The 17,447-nt window shown below is 44.3% G+C and overlaps 1 protein-coding gene and 1 long non-coding RNA gene across 8 annotated transcripts in view; one reads left to right on the top strand and one right to left on the bottom strand.

Moving 5' to 3' along the window:
• ITGB4 (integrin subunit beta 4) overlaps positions 1 to 15,218 on the bottom strand; it is a 74,339-nt gene extending 59,121 nt beyond the window's left edge. For 5 of the 7 annotated variants that reach the window (XM_082203181.1, XM_082203184.1, XM_082203185.1 and 2 more), the window contains exon 1: positions 14,317 to 14,475. In XM_082203181.1, coding sequence (XP_082059307.1) covers positions 14,317 to 14,321 — 5 coding nt within the window. In that variant the 5' untranslated portion in view covers positions 14,322 to 14,475. Of the gene's footprint in view, positions 1 to 14,202; positions 14,222 to 14,316; positions 14,476 to 14,595 lie in introns of those variants that run through there. The other 2 variants (XM_082203182.1, XM_082203183.1) reach the window with 2 other exon arrangements.
• On the top strand, positions 383 to 16,892 carry LOC309521986. Its single transcript, XR_014214806.1, has 3 exons — positions 383 to 3,053; positions 12,349 to 12,535; positions 15,214 to 16,892. It is a non-coding gene; the product is annotated as an uncharacterized lncRNA (long non-coding RNA).
• The last annotated feature ends 555 nt before the right edge of the window (positions 16,893 to 17,447 follow it).

Below are 17,447 nucleotides of genomic sequence, written 5' to 3'. Positions count from 1 at the left end.
AGCAACAGGCTCTGGAATAATAAGGCTCACGTTCTCACAGGCCTCTTTTGTCAAGGAAGTCTACACACCCTTTGTAACTCTGTGGGGTAATGCTGGCTGTAAAACGTTGGCACCGCAAAGGCCCAAGCTCCCCTGTACACATGCCTTGACAATGTTTATCTGATCATTCAATAATCTCAACATATGTTGTGGAACGTTCCAAAATGGAAATTACCACCCATAAAGAAAAAGAAAGAAAGAAAGCAAGCACAGGAGGAACTCAAATTGAAGGGAGAGGGGAACGGTTCAAAATCTGTGCGGATGCTTTTTCATATGTGATTGCGGTGCATGCTTTGTTATGGAGCACTTTTACGCACAAAAAATGGATGTGTATTCCAGTTACCTTTGCTTCTTGTGCTAATCCTTGCAGTAGCCACTTGTGGAAGAATGGGATTACCAAGAATGGGAGCATAAATTTGCCCACTGATAATGGCCTACTGCCAATTAAACAGGCTTAGTTCTATTGCTTGAGAGCCAAGATAGGTTTAACAGGGCAGCCATCTTTCCTGTTCACATATAAAGTACTGTAATTTGAGGTGGGGGGTTGATAGGAGGTGACTGGTACTTAGAAGAGGCAGTATATGGCCCCTGAGGCCTCTGTTTGCTGGTCCCTAATCTAAACACAGGGTGAGCCACCCCAATGGCTAGTCCACCATAAGCACACTGGCCTTACTGATTTTTCCTCAGATTCAACCATGAAGCTCACTGGATGCCATCAGGTGCTTCAGGATTAATTCACCTTGTAGCATCATGTCCCATCCTGCCCCCTCTCCCAGTTCTCACATGTGCACATATAGAGTGCATATGCACACACAGGACACAGACCAGCTGAAGAGCAAGGTTATTACCAACTCCACACTTACCGAATGATCAATCTCATGACCAAGGAGAGGGCAGATTACGTCCCCATTAGTGTTCTGGACTGGATAGAGAGGTTTACACCTCTCCCATTACTCCAGGCCTGTGTCTATTTTAATTTGTTTTATTAGTGTGCAGAGGTTAGCTCACTGCTCTATAGGACAGGTTATCCCCCATGCAGGAGATCTGAAAACAGTATGAGTACAAGCTAGCCAAGTTTTACCCCATTTATTTCAATGGAAGAATTAAAGCTGTTTCTGCCGTTGAAATCAATGGGGCTAAAAATGCTTGACTTTGAATGGATCACTCCCTTTCTCCTGGAGACCTAGGTAGGTATAAAAAAGAGAGAAGGTAAACTATAATTATAATTTTTGCACATCGGCAACACTGTTCTGCAATTATAATGGTAAATCTCAAGCTGTATGTACCTATTATACGCAAGCAAGCTGCGTAATAGACAGCCACAATGCTGTGTTTCAGTTCCCACTGACTACTTTTTTGCTGTCCATTGCAATTAGAGGGTGTTTCAGTGCCGTAAAGCATGAAGTGTTATTGGTTGTGAAATTATTCACAACTGCAACATGCAGAAACATTGATACAACCCTGAGTGATATATAACATGCATATGAAGAAACATTCCTTGCTACCCTGATTGTACCATCTGTATGTTTTGTAGTTTGGGGGTATTTGAGTTTGGTTTTCTTTGACTGCAATTGATATTGTGTGGGAGCTCTCGGAAGATTGAAAGTTTTCAGCCAACTCCTTGCCCCTCAAATGCAGGCATAATTTCTCACTGATTTGCCCTCAAATATTATGTCATGGTGCGTAATCATTTACAGTATTCTCATTTGTAGGGGGACTCCCAGTGCTGGTGAAAAGAGCCTGAGTTCCCAGCACTCTTTATTTTTTCAAATACCTTCTCCTTAATTTTCAAGCCAACATGTATCATATGTAAGCTCTCCCACTCCCTGGGTCCTGTCAGTACCAACAAGGATTTTTGTGATAACAGATTGCTGCCAAACAGCTAATGAGCTCATTCAGTGTGCAACTCTGAAAAAATCATCAAATTCTCACTGTGTTGAAAATGTGTGGGCTTGCCATATACCAAGGCCCTTTCTAGCAGTGGCTCTCTCTCCCCCGCCCCCAGCTCTGCTCCCCGTTTTTGGTTTAAATAGTGATGTCAGGGATAAAACCTAGGAATATACAACACGTGTCCATTATTGTCATTGCTACTGAGCAGAGTTAGATGTAAACCAGGAAACCCTCAGGCTTCACACAAGACAATATTATTTCTAGCAGTGGCACTGCCAGGAAAGTGCTTTCACTATGGAGCAGGGACTGGCAGGGCAGGGCACCAATTGGCTCTGTGTTTCTGATGTGTCACCAAGATACCTTCTAGACTAGAGAACTGCCAGAGAAGTTTTATACTTTTTTGTGAATAAGAAGACGAATTACCAGAGAAATGCATTGGCTATAAAAAGTCATGCTTTCAAAACTGTAAAAATAAACTAGGCAGGCAGCCCACCTGAAGCATGAGGAGGAACAAGACAAGTTGCTCAGCCAGCATTCAGTTTCTTGGTGCACATATCTGTCATTTCAGTAGTGAAGCCTGGAAGAAGCCAGGCTCATCCCAAATCTAAGGGACTCACGGTGATATTTGGGCCATAAATCCGTGGTAGAGCATCTGCCTTACATACAGAAGGTTCCAGGTTCAATTCCTGGAATCTCCAGGTTGGGCTGAGAGAGACTTCCTGCCTCTAATCCTGGAGAGCTTCTGCCAGTCAGTGTAAGCAACACTGAGCTAGATGGACAACTGGTCAGACTGCCTGTGCCTTACTATTTCCCCAAAACGACTGCCTCTAATGCCACTGGGCTCCACTCACAGCCTCGGTTACATATGTATGAAACAGCTGTACATTCGTACCTTGGATCCCGAATGCCTTGGAACTTGGATGATTTGCTCCCAAACGCTGCAAACCCAGAAGTGATTGTTTTGGTTTGCGAACGTTCTTTTGGAACCCAAACATATGACAGGGCTTCCGTGACTTCCGATTGGCTGCAGGAGGTTCCTGCAGCCAATCAGAAGCCACGCTTTGGTTTCCGAACGTTTTGGAAGACGAACGGACTTCCGGAACAGATTCCGTTCGGCTTCCAAGGTACGACTGTGTTTTATTTCTACAAATCTGTGCTATGCATACATTTTAAATGATTTAATGTACTGTCTTGTTATGTTGTGTTTTTCAAAACTGATTTAAAATACCCACAGTATTAATTCCATGTAGCTGAGTGATAATCTTGGGCTAGCTTTGGCTTTCTTCAGCAAAGATAAGAATATTTGAGAAATGAAAGGCTCTGTGCCAATGCCTGGAGGAGCCCTTACTGTTATTTAATTAGCTAAAATATTTCTTAACCTCCCATCAAAAGATTTCAGGGTTGCTTTTAAAAGTATGAAAACAATTGACACAGCATCGAAGTACAATATTAAAATAGCAACTAGCATAATAAAAGGCGGGCTAAAAACAATAAACTAAGGAACAGAGAATACAGTTGTAACTTAACATTTCATATGGAAGGCCTGGACAACAAGGAGGGTCTTAAATCTCCTACTGAAAAGATTGTAATGCCAGATGTAAACAGAGTTTTGGCTCCAAGCCTCATTCTCTCCCTATCAAAGCCCTGGGTATCAACTCCTCGTATCACCTCTCAGATAATATCCTTGTGATGTCTTTCCCGCCATCTCATAAACATGATAGCTGTTTTGGGAAAGGGGGAAAATATACTGAAATGTACTTATAGTCCAGCAAAGCCATCAGCTTGACTACCAACAAGCTGAGAACTTTGCAGTTCTTGGGGAATTAACAAGGCCAATCTACAAATTTTTGCTGCCTGAATTGGAACAACAAATAGTGCCCTTGCAGACCATTTGCATCAGACTCCTAAGTTTGGCACCTGCAACATAAAATCCCTAAAGCGCCTCTCTCTAAGTGTAAAACAACAGTCATAATAACAACAACAACAACTTCTTCTTCTTCTTCTTCTTCTTCTTCTTCTTCTTCACAATTTATGGCCTTTTATGACACACAAAACAATTTATTTACAGGTAGGTAGCCGTGTTGGTCTGCCGTAGTCGAAACAAAATAAAAAAATTCCTTCCAGTAGCACCTTAGAGACCAACTAAGTTTGTTATTGGTATGAGCTTTCGCGTGCATGCACACTTCTTCAGATACACTTCAGAAGAAGTGTGCATGCACACAAGAGCTCCTGGAAGGAATTTTTTTTATTTTGTTTCGGAAAAAAATTATGGCCTTTTATGTCTGAGGCAACAACCTCACTCTACCTAATGATAGGGCCAGGTGTTGATTCAACAGTGTGAGAAATTACACAGCAACTGGGCACAACTCTGCCCCATCTGCTAGGGCCTAGCACACGGTAGTCCACCACGTGGCCCAAGGGCAGCATGCGGCCCTCAAGACTTTTTTGGGTGGCCCTCGGCAACATTTGACAACCTCCTCACTGCAGCCCTTACACTGCCTACCCAAAGCCGGGTAAGGAGGCACTGGACTTTGAGAAGGAGGCATGAAGGCTCTGACAGGGACCTAGAGTCCTCCCGCCTTCTTCCCAAAGCCTGTGCTGTGTGCAGTAGCACTGACTCAAGGTAATAATAAAAAATAATAATAAATTTTATTTATACCCCACCCTCCCCAGCCAGAGTCTGGCTTAGGGAGGCTAACAACAGTAAAAATTACAGTAAAACATAGTAGGGGGGGGGGAAACCAATCTAAAATACAGGTTAAAATGCCATTTAAAATGCAGCCTCATTTTAAAAGTAGCCCATAGATCAAAACCATATGGGGAGGGAAACATAAGGGTCAGACTGAGTCCAAACCAAAGGCCAGGCGGAACAGCTCTGTCTTGCAGGCCCTGCGGAAAGATGTCAAGTCCCACAGGGCCCTAGTCTCTTGTGACAGAGCGTTCCACCAAGTCGGGGCCAGTACTGAAAAGGCCCTGGTCCTAGTTGAGACCAATCTAACCGCCTTGTGACCTCCAAAATATTGTCATTTGTGAACCTTAAAGTCCTCCGCAGGTCATACTAAGGTACTTCGTTGCCTGAGGTTAAGGACAAGTTGCCCCCATCCTCCATTCCAAGTTGAATCTTATTTCACTGTCTACTGGACAACGTCCTTTGCCACATCTTGAGGACAGCAGGCTAGTTTAGGGGGCACAGGGTAGGCCACCTGGCACACACACTGCTGTCCTTCGACACCTTGCTACTTCTCTCCGCCTCCCCCTGCCCTGGCATCCAGCACCTTAGGTGGCTGCCTCACTAATGGTAGGGCAACCTGCTTGCAGTTTCCCCACAACAGTTATTCTATCCTTAAACCTATATTAGCAACTCTGGGACACTAACACAGAAAGCCTGCGCTCAGTATGCAAATCCAGTGTCCCCTTGGAGACATTACCTCACTACTGGAGAAGGAGGGAAACCAGGAGCAGGAGTCTGGAGTTGGCGTGGAGTTTAGGAGAAGGTGATTAAATCAGTGTGAGGGAGCAACTTTGCTTCTTTTAATTTTTAAAATCTTGGGAAACAAAACAAAGCAAATCACTAAGGCCATTCCTGAAGCTCTATGGATATTTATGTGCTTGGAAACAGCAGAGGAATGAAGGTGTCCCAGATTGTTCAGGGGAAAGAGAGGAAGCGACCGTTAAGAGGAGAGAATGAGTTATTTAATGCCTTGGATGAACGCCAAATCGTACAAGGTTTGTGTGTGTGAATTTTGCTTTCAGGGGATGTAAGCTATCAGTAGTACTGAATAAATGTTTGCCTTGCTGCACAACAGAACCGTTGGAAGCTTGAGTGTGTGGCGTTAACAATCTCTCATTCTTAAACTGTAAATTGTTCAGGACAATGGCTCTCTGTGTGGCTACCTTGTGTTTACACCTCTTGTATGGCCCTCACCTCCTGCTGTTCTGCTGCTGTCAACTTTTAATCATAGTGATGGTTTCAATATCACTCCCTCCTCTGAGTAAAACAAACAAAAGGAAAAGCCCCTAATATGGCATATGAAAGCATGACTCCTCAAGGGCAGTTGCCTACAATATTGGGTTATGCAACTGAGAGGTGCATTTTCCAGCCCCCACCCCCCGCAATCTCTTGCATCCTTCTCACAAACAGCGGTAGAGCTCTTGGATGTACTGTACAGTAGTACCTCAGGTCAAGTATTTAATTCGTTCCGGAGGTCCGTTCTTAACCTGAAACTGTTCTTAACCTGAAGACCACTTTAGCTAATGGGGCCTCCCGCTGCCGCCGCGCCACAGGAGTACGATTTCTGTTCTCATCCTGAAGCAGAGTTCTTAACCCGAGGTACTATTTCTGGGTTAGCAGAGTCTGTAACCTGAAGAGTCTGTAACCTGAAGCGTATGTAACCCGAGGTACCACTGTATATGCCACAGTATTCACAATTTAAAGTTGCATCATTTTGCTGAGGAGAACGTCTACAGTCAACAGGAAAAATACCCTGGGCATTTCAAGAATGATTTCAGCTATATAGTTACAAATCCAACAATATACTTGGAAGTTCAAATCACCTGTCAGCCTCAGGGCACAAAAGAAAAGAAAAGAGGAAGGCAGAAGTTTAATAAGGAAGAGCAATTCCATCTAAGGAATGTTTTGAATTCTGCTTTTGTCATGTTTTCTCTCAGGCTGTGGGTCTGTTCTAAATACTCCATAAGAATAAGAAAACTCTTTAAAGAAATCACTTGCCACTAGCATAGGTACACATCTTGAAAGATCAAATGGGTACTAACAAGGGGTGGAATTCAACATTGGGCTATGCTACATGTTCCGCTTGCACAAGCACATCAGCTTGCTGGACAAAACGATTTCCCTCCCCTCCCCATGTCCTGTTCTTGGTGACACAGGAAGAAAGCCCCATTACAAAAGTGGAAGCCCTTGTGGAGGGCTTCCACTTGAAAGGGTTCATTAGATTTTTCCTCACCAGTATAAAGCTTGGGCTAGGTAATTTATTATGGTTGTCACTGGAGTGCAGCTTTAGAATCTTGACATTCCTCACCTAATATTCTAGACAGAATGTGAAAGAGTAAATTCTGTTTAGTTAGCCTAAACCATGAATTTACAATGGGTGCTCGTGGGGGCAAAGAAGCCTTCCTTGATGCCCACAGTGTCCATTCCCTTTCCCTGCCACCTGCTGAAATTAGGCTTGAAAGAAGCTGTCCATGAAAGTACAGTGGTACCTCGGGTTAAGTACTTAATTTGTTCCGGAGGTCCGTTCTTAACCTGAAACTGTTCTTAACCTGAAGCACCACTTTAGCTAATGGGGCCTCCTGCTGCTGCTGTGCCGCTGGAGCACGATTTCTGTTCTCATCCTGAAGCAAAGTTCTTAACCCAAGGTACTATTTCTGGGTTAGCAGAGTCTGTAACCTGAAGCGTATGTAACCCGAGGTATCATTGTAATAGAAGGCTCCTGCGGTGAAGGAGGCAATTTCAAGGTGGGGAAGGGTACAACTGGAGAGGGGTAAGTTAAATTGTGTGTGTGGCTCCCACAACAGTTACTTCAGTTTGCAAGTGTACCCCTGGCTTAGACATTGTTTGTTTGTTTGTTTTTAAGGACACTATGAAAAGGTTTGTAAGCCCTGTGCTACCCAACTGAGCCATAATGAGCTAAGGAACACAATTGAGATTAGAAAGCAATAAAACTCTAGACATGTAGCTTTTCTTAATAACTTTCACTTCTTCCGGGAGACCAGGGTGAGGCTTTTGCAAGAGTCCAAAGTGCAGGCTCCTTCCTGTCCGCACTCATTCTGTAGTTAAAGAGAAAATGCCACCATCCAGGAGGCAGTGGCCATAGCTTACTAGTAGAGCACACACCTTGCATTCAATTTCCGGCATATCCAGGTAAGGCCGGAAAACACCTCTAGTTAGTGTATAACAATACTGAACTAGGTGGATAAGTGTGGTCTACAAAGGCTGCTTCATAGGCTAGGCGAGGCTAGGCTAAAATGAGGAAGTTCATAATGCAGCAGTCTGTAGTCTGTGACATCATCAGTTACATTAACATTTATGTAAAGTCCCTGTAAAAAGAGTCTTCTTTTTGGTGGCACCCTTACTGTGAAACTCTTTTCCCTTGGAACTCTAGTTCTCCTCTTTGATTTTAAAGTTCGGGCATCAACTGAAGACCTATTTCTTCACCCAAGCTTTTGTGGGATGATGGTGTTCAGCACCTGACTATATATTTGGTGATGCTGAGATTCCATGCTATGGTTCATTGGAGGATTTTCTAACATATTTTTATGCCTGCATTTCAATAGACTGGATGTTGTTTGAACATTACTGAACATTACCCTAAGCTGCATGTAGTAAGAAGAGCGATATAAAAATGCAACAAGCAATCTGTTGTTTATGTGAAACCTCTGACACAATGCTGAAAGACTGGGGGAAAGGAGAAAGTGGGGGGCGGCGAGAGAAGAAGTGAGCGCTTTCTCTTATCCCCACCCCCACACTTGTACATTCAGGAGGGTTGTCTAGGTTTTTGTCGCTTGATGGCAGCCCTTAAGCTTGTGTGATACTGGAAGATGAACTCTTTCTTCTGCCCTGCAAGAATCATCCAGTGCTACCGCAAGCAAATGATACAACAGCTCTTTTGTTATACCCAAATCCCAGAAGATATGAAAGGACTCTGTGTTTGCTCCCCTCCCCTCTCTGTCTGTCTGTGGGCTGCTTTCTGTCTCTGTGGTGGCTTTTTTTTTTTTGCACACACCCTTCCAGAATCCTGTTTTCGCAAGGCCCACAAACCTTCCTCTTCATCCCTGAAAGCTCAGGTACAAAGCACAGAACTAGCGGGATGCAAGTTCTCTCAACCGTTTGGTCCAGCAGCTTGATGCTTCTTCTTGAGTCTGATGTAATGCTAATATCAACTTCCTAACTCTCTCTGATTGGCCGTTTCAGACAACCCATGATCCTGAAACCTCGTGATAGGAGAGGCTATAAGCACATACACTGTATGTAAACATCAAAACAGATAAGGTCCCTCACAACCCAACCCCCTTTGGTAGTTGGTGAAAGAATAATGCAAGATTTCAGGGCTTACACAAAGCTTTCGCTCAAGTAGAATGCAGAGGTAGATGTTTAGTGAAATGTGGAAGATTGCACATGTTTACGTCAACAGACGTTGGCCCAATACAGGTACCAGCCTGCCCATTTGGCTTACCTCCATCTACACACAGTAGTGGCTGCCTACATGGGTGTAGTCAAAGGGGGGGCACCCCCCCACACACAAATAATGGAAAAGCATTGAAAAAGGCTGCTCCCTGTAATGTCCTCTTTTTAGTATACCCTAAAAAAGCTTAACAACTTTGGCTGCCCCCCCAAAAAAAATCCTGGCTACACCCATGGTGTAGTGGTACACCACCAGTGTGGTGTAGTGGTTAAGAGCAGTAGTCTCGTAATCTGGGAAACCGGGTTCGCGTCTCCGCTCCTCCACATGCAGCTGCTGGGTGACCTTGGGCCAGTCACACTTCTTTGAAGTCTCTCAGCCCCACTCACCTCACAGAGTGTTTGTTGTGGGGGAGGAAGGGAAAGGAGAATGTTAGCCGCTTTGAGACTCCTGAAGGGGAGTGAAAGGCGGGATATCAAATCCAAACTCTTCTTCTTCTTCTTCTTCTATGTGTATTTTGGGAACATCTCCAACACTTGAACTTTAAGGCTCCGAGCATCTTGGCCAATTGTTGCAGAAGCAATATATGTGTTGAGGGCGGCAAAGCACCCAGCTAAATGTGATATTGGAGGTCCATGATCCAACTTTTTCTCTTTGCTTATAAGATGCTGTGCGATATGGAGCTTATTTGGACTAGGATTAGGGTGTTGGAGAGAGAGTTTAACCCTTTCCCACATACCATTTATTTAAAGCAGGGGAAATGCAAGTGTGTGGTAGGTCAGGCTTAATCCCATTGTGGATTTTCCATGATGTCTTGTTTCTGAGCTGTTTGCCTTTGTGCACCAGCATGGCCAGCGGGTGGCAACCCAGATGTATCTCTGTTTACCTTTATAGTTTGATCCAGCTGCTATTTTTGTGTGGTGTGCAAAAATGTTAACGTTTGTCCAACTCCAAATTTGTTCTGCAAGCAACTTTGGAAGAAAATTTAATGTATTTACAGAATGTGTGTGTGTGTGTGTGTGTGTGTGTGTGTGTGAGAGAGAGAGAGAGAGAGAGAGAGAGAGAGAGAGAGAAGGATGACAGTAGAATAAATGTATAACTAGGACAATGGGGATGGACCTGTGTTGAGATTACTGCTGGTTTCTAAGCCTTGAGGCAGAAACTGCCTTCATGTTTTTTGACTACTCTCTTCAACCCTTATGCCTTCCATTTCGCATAGCCTACTCTACTGGCACCGTACAGAATACAGAAAGAGACACACAGCCTACACATGCCCACCCCAAATGCACAATTCCGCTTTGGACATGGAAGTGGAAGCCCAAAAGGTGCGAAGATGAGACATTTGCACATCTATTTGGTACTGTTTTATAAGACAAAACACCTCTGCAGACAAAGCATGAGATCTAAGTACAGTAATGTTGCAAAGGTGAGAAAAAGGGCAGAGCTTGAATCAGAGGATAAGAGAAGTGTTAACCAATATGAGGAAGTACTGGGTGGGGGAAACTGGGGTTATAATGACCCAGGAAAGAAATGTTTCCTAGAAGAATTTGGCTTAAAGGAGGAGAAGGGAGCAGCTTGAGAGATAGCGAAAGAGAGACTGCAGGCATACAGATAGCAAAACGGAAGGCATGTCAGATAGCCCAGATGCTCGATATCACAACTTTTGGCTGAGTCGCAGACAAGCTGGTTCCTGGTTATTCCCTCCCACCAGAGACAAAAAACAAAACAGGCCTCTCATTCATCACATCAAATCTATACACAGTCGCCCTTCACACAAATATGTCTTGTCTGACTTAGTAGAAGTTCAGCTCTTACACAACCTCCTTGTAAAAAAGCAGTGAGGCACCTGTGACCCTTTAGAAGTTGTTGGACTCCAACTCAAACTCTGGGTCCAGTTGGCTTCATCTGAACACATGAAGAAGAATTTGGGCATTATGGAGAAGAACTTCATTTACTATACTAAACAGTTCTAAGATCAGAAGGGAGAACAGTCAATTGGGGGAACCAGAAGTCTTGTCTACTTAAGGACAGTCAATTATTCCAGAACTTAATTTCTAATTTCTGGTGTGAGTCGTTTTGCAGAAGTTCAATTCTCAGCTTATATTTGTAAAATACAGTAGTTTGAAGTTACATTAAAGAAGACACTAAAAAAGAAGAAGAAGCTTTTGTCGCCATAGTAGATACATGTCAAGCAGCCTCCCCCAATAAATAAAACGCCCCAGAACCAAACTGAACAATTTCCACTTTGGTAATAATTCATAATAAAATCTTAAAAGAATGATGCAAAAAATTGGGAAAGGCCGATAGAGGATATCTTCAAGTATAAGGTATAATTTTAAGTACACAACAGTAAAGAAGTACGTGTAACAGGTATCGCTACTAGATATTTTGCTACCACCCTCTGCCGTCTTTCTGAATGAGGCTGCATGGCAGCAGGGTATAGCTACATCCTCAGAATTTCTTGCAGAGAGAGAAGCCTGTGCAAGGAACTCTACAAACATGTGCTAAATACTCCACCCCAAACAGAACTATAATAGCAGTACAGTGGTGCCCCGCAAGACGAATGCCTCGCAAGACGGAAAACCCGCTAGACGAAAGGGTTTTCCGTTTTGGAGGTGCTTCGCAAAACGAATTTCCTATGGGCTTGCTTCGCAAGACGAAAATGTCTTGCGAGTTCCTGCGGGGTTTTTTCCCTCCCCCCCTTTTTCCCAAGCCGCTAAGCCGCTTACCAGCTGATCCTAAGCCGCTAAGCCGCTTATCAGCTGATCCGCTAAGCCGCTAATGGGCTTGCTTCGCAAGACGAAAAAACCGCAAGACGAAGAGACTCGCGGAACGGATTCTTTTCGTCTTGCGAGGCACCACTGTAGTTTTATGGCACCACAGCATTGTATACATCTGAAGCACTAAGAGGAGATAGCGTAGACCAGAACTGAGACCAGTGGTCTCTAAAGCAAACGATAAGCTGTTTGGGCCTTGAAAACTCATTAACCTGGAGCAGTGGCGTAGCGTGGGTTGTCAGAACCCGGGGCAAGGCAAGTAATTTGCGCCCCCTAATCCGTGGATTTGTGCCCCCTAACCCTAAGCCCCAGATGTTGCGCCCGGTGCGGCCGGCCCCCCCTGCACCCCCCACGCTACGCCACTGACCTGGAGCAAATCTCTGCTTTCTGTTTCCATTCTTAGTGTCTGCTACAAAAGGTTCTGCCAGGCATGCTATTATTTTGAGCAGTTGCAACCTTTTCACTAGATTCCTGCTGCCTCTCCATGGTTGGATCTCTTTCAGGGGGGAATTCTGGGCTTCAGCCTCACCCCATCAGTTAAGCTACACACGGTACATTTGGCAAAGACCAGCCTGCTTGAGGAAGCACGGACAGGCAGTACTATGTATTGCCAACAATGGATGGCAGGAAATCTTGATAAAATGGAAGAACCAGTGGGGAACAACCAGCACAATGAGGGATATTTAAGAGGTAAGCCTCTTTCTTCCTCTTGTAATATACGCAGCAGAAAACCCTGAACACCTGAGGATTTAGCTCAGCTTAACACCATTGTCCTTGTTCCCTTTACCCAGTGCTCAGCTATCTGTTTAGTCCTGTAGCACCACTTCATGAATGTCCTTTCCGTTTGCTAGCTCTCTTTTCCTTTCTTTCCAGGTGATTACACTCTCATGACTTAGCCTTCCTATCACAAGTCACAGGGTACACATTGGCTAGAAAACATTTTGCAGTGGGCTGTATGGAGTGCACAGAGCCCCACGTGAAAGATGTGCTTTAACATACAAAGGGAGGTGTTGGTTGCCATTTACAGAGGCAAGAGGCCAGTTCTCTCTTTCCTTGCATTCTTACCCACAGGCAAGCTGTTCCCCGGTTTGCTGAAGCTCTGCTGGTAAAAGCTAAATGGGCTTGTGCATTATTATATCAATGGCAAATGCAGAAATCCCTTTTCTTCAGGGAAAAATGAAACACTGCCTATTTGCCCTTTAAAAAGAAGAAAGAAAGAAAAATCTAACCTTTAACAGTCATTTGGACCCTGCTGGATTTTGCTTGGCCCTCTTTTGAGATTTAAAATGGATCCCCAGCCTGGACGCCAGGCTCACTAATCTGGCGGGGTGTTTAGTGGAGCAGACTTGTTCTCTGTGGCTCCAGAAGGCAGGACTAAAACGAATGAGTGGAAATTGCAGGGAAGCAGATCTTGGTGAAATCGTAGGAGAACTGTCTGCCTCACAATAGGGTGTCTGCCTCACAATTCCCACCATCCCTGACCACTGGTCCTGTTAGCTAGGGATGATGGGAGTTGTAGTCCCAAAACATCTGGAGGGCCGAGTTTGGGGGGGGCCCTGCTGTAACCCATTCTCTGACAGCCATTCTACTCTCCTGTCATCACATATAATTCCATCTTATTTGTCGTTCTATCACGCTTCCTGCTTATTCTGTTCCGAGCTGTCTCTCGCATTCAGACAGTCCTTCACAAAACCTCATGCACAGTATTTCCCTGCCTTATTCCATCCCTCACATTTGCTTTCCTTTCCTGGACATGCTACATCAGAATCTGCAATCAGGACAAATGTTTTATTTTCAATTAAACAGAAATCACATCACAACACTGTTTAAACATTCTTAGTCTGAAATGCAAACTCCTATCTAGATAAGAAGCTTGAGTATGTGTCCATCGTCCCAGACTTTAATAAATGATTCATCTTACAAAAGCACAGCTTCTGTCATCTCCCCAGCCCACCCCTATAAGTGCTCCTATGCCTTTAACAAATTTAATAGTTGCATGGCAGGTAGGCATTAAACAGGTTAAGCCTCTTCAATCATTTGTATCAACATGATAGGATAGTATCCACAAACTGAACATCTGCCTAGAAACTGTCCATTATTTCATAATACAAGTTGCATACCAGTGCTGGTGGCTTGTGTGAATGAATTACAGACACAGTACAGCTTTTTTGTATGGTTGTAGTTCAAACAAACAAATCTCCAGGAAGAAGGAAAAAACTTGCCTGGCTCTGCAACATCAAACTGGCTGATCAACAACTTGTGCCAGGTTCAAGCAGCGCAAAGAGAAGAGAAAGCACATTACAAACTTTTTGAAAGTATACATGAACGCACAATGTCCTAAATTGCCTAGTGCCTACCTGGGTGAGAAGCCCTACACTTCATTTAACGTCTCTCTGGTTAATCGATAGGCAAAAAAATAAAAATAAAGGAAGCCCAGTGGCTGAGAACAGACATGAATTAATTCCACAAACCTCATTAGTGCTGGGTCTGATTCAAAGTCCAAATCCTGTGCAACAATCCAAGTAGCAGGCACCCACACACCAAGCCAAGAAATTCCTCTAGAGGCAAGAGTTGTGCGGGGTGCGGAGGGAGGACTTCACTGCTTCATTGCCATTTCCAAATGAAAGTGGTGGTTTTTTCCCGACTCTTCCCCCGCCCCCAGCTCCCCCAACTCCTGTTTTTATATTAGATGCCAAATGGAAATCCTCAGGAAGGAAGGCAGGAAGAAGGAACTGGTGGATGTGACATACCTTTGCAGGGCTCCTGGTTCCTTCTGATCAAATGCTGCTGACTTCTACCTTCTCTCTCTCGCCTCTCTCTTTACTTCTGCTTCTTAGCACCCTCTGGCTGCCTTTCTTTCACCAAGAGCATATGGAAGAGTTGCAGAGCAGTAATGGGAACAGCTCTCAGGCAAGTGGAGTCTGAAGAGACAGTTTTATTTTAGCTCAGGTGTGCGCACAGAGGGGAGGAGGGGTGGCTGTCCGTGACTCAGGTCTGTCTGGCATGCCTGTGAGTTACGCACACCTGTATGGGCAAGAACAGCTCGGGCAGCCAAGCCTGCACTCCTTTCTTCCCAAACACATGCTCTTTTCTCGAGGGGGGGAAAAAAATGTTCCCACCCACAGGAAAAGGGGTTGACGCTAAGAGTGAGACAGAGCCCAACCCGGCTGAACGGCTGCAACGAAGATTTGCAAAAGGGGTTGTGAGATAGCAGGGGAAGGAAAACAAATCTGATAAGCTTTATGGTGCCACAAGAGGATTCGCTCCAGTCCTTCAGTGATTCATCCACGCACACACATGAAAGAAAATTGGCTGGATTGCTGCTTTGAAGTCCCTTTTTCCCCCAGCCCAGTTTTCTGTCTCTTTAGAGCTTGGCCCTCCAAACGTCCTATGCTGTGGAAGTCAAGAGAGCATTGTGTTTTGGTATTTGAGCCCTGCGCAGCCCCCTGAGGAAAGGTCAGTAAAGTTCCTGCTATATCAACAAGCTCCAGCTCCCTATTTCCTTCGCTGCCAGACAAAAGCTTAATGACCGGCATCCTCTGTTTGTACCTCAAATAGGTGAAAGAACAATTGGACCCCACCATCTCTAGATTAAGTACCCCCAGACTAAAGCCCACAGCTTCCCAAGTCTGATTATACATCAGCCTAATTCCGCTAACTGGTGACTTGAAAGCACAATCTTGTTTGTGCAGTTGGTCAGTACAGAGTTGGCTTTCCCAAGCGCTAAGCCACGAGATGTGTTTTAAGTGGGGATCATGCAAGAAGTGGTCATCTTTTTTACGTCCTGTGATTTGCCCTAATAAAAGTCCACCCCAGGCTAATTTGCAGTGTGTAAACAAAGATGCAGCTATGGTTGGGAATTAAGGGAGAGAGGCTGCTTTGTACTTTTCCCCAGCTGCTACTATGTGCATCTCATAATTTAGAAAGCATTTGAAAGGTTTTTAAACCAGGCCCTTATTTCATCAGTAGGCTGGTTCCTAGCTGTGCGCCCTATGGGTTTTTCAAGACCAGAAGGCCACATAGATGTATTTCACATGCCAAACTGTGCTCCAAGTTCCAAAGGTTTAGGGTGAACAGAATCTAGATCAGTATCTACCTGTAGATCTCTAGGTAATTTGCAGTAGATAAACAAGATATTTTTGACTCCAGATGGCTTAACAATAGGAACAACTCCCACCCCCCACCCCAAACTGAGATGTGAAATGAGCAAAACTTAAAGGGAACCAGGAACTGATTTTTGTGTAAAAGGTCAGTGAACTCACTTCTGGTAATGAAAATAAATCCCTGGGCTGGAATAAACTCAGAGGTGTCATCTTCCTTAGTTCTAAATGTTTGTCCACCACTATTTCTAAGCCATCATGTTGCACATTACCCTGGTATATGCATATTTTTGTACACATTATTACCTGGCTAGAGAACTGCACTGTAAAATTAGGAGTGTGGATTTTGAAGGATGGCTGTGTTTCAGTTCACATATTGTTTTGGAGAAGTCGAATTAGGCAAGTTTTTAAATGCAAACTGAGACAAATTTCTCTCCCATCCAAGAAAAAAACAACACACAAAGTAGATCCACAAGCTTGAAGTCTGCTCACTCCTGCTCTAGACAATACAAATGTAAATAATAGAGAAGGATGCCACTGCCAACCCATTGTTAGGATCCATCGCACTGATAATCAGGGTGGGAGCTTACTGTTAAAAGCATGCCTTACAAAAACCCCACACATACACTAAGTAAAAGAATGTACGTTTTACCACCCCACCCGCCTCTCCTTCTCTCCCCTCTCTCTTGGCATAGGCAAACTCTGGCCCTCTAGATGTTTGGGACTACAATTCTCATCACCCCTAGCTAACAGGACCAGTGGTTAGGGATGATGGGAATTGTAGTCCCAAACATCTGGAGGGCCGGAGTTTGCCTATGCTTGTTATACTGTATACAACACTAATGTCTCACACCGAATGTAATTGATCTGTAGAAAAGACTCTGTGGAAAGAAAACACCAAGAGAGACAATGCACATACTTTTGTAACCAATAAAATCTTTAATAGACTTTTTTTAAAAAAAACACAACACGAAACATTTGCTACCAGATGGCTGACCACCTCAAAACGAATAATCCTTCACCTCCTCACCATATTCCTCTGGATTTAGTGACAGTGAAACTGCTTGCACCAATTAATAAGGCAGAATATCCACAGGGAATGTTTATTTTAGCATGCATGTGTCAAGGTGATCTATTTATTAAGACACCTAACTTAATTTCACTGGATTTATTTTCAGTGTATGCGAGAGGAGGCAATGACTATGGCAGGAACTCCCTCACCCAACCCAATTTCAGCCCTCTGGTGCAGATTTGGGGAGGGTGTGAGGTGTGCATGAAGAGAGGGTGGTGGGAAGTTCTGTTGCATAAGTGTAAAATCCTTGCATTCTCAGAACAAGTTTGGATCCCACCCAGTGCAACAGAAATGGATCTAGGAAGCTTGAGTTTGAACCTCACTGTGTCCACGGACCTATTGGTATAAGAGTTTTGTCAAAGGGCAGCAGAAATAGTAAGGATTGCACATCAGAAAGGGATGCTGGAGAGGGTAGGACCAACTTGAAGAG

Source organism: Podarcis vaucheri (genome assembly GCF_965113315.1).
Source record: "Podarcis vaucheri genome assembly, chromosome: 2".
Classification (NCBI taxonomy): Eukaryota; Metazoa; Chordata; class Lepidosauria; order Squamata; family Lacertidae; genus Podarcis; species Podarcis vaucheri.
The sequence above is the reverse complement of the archived record's forward strand: the minus strand, read 5'-3'. Positions and strand labels throughout refer to the sequence as shown.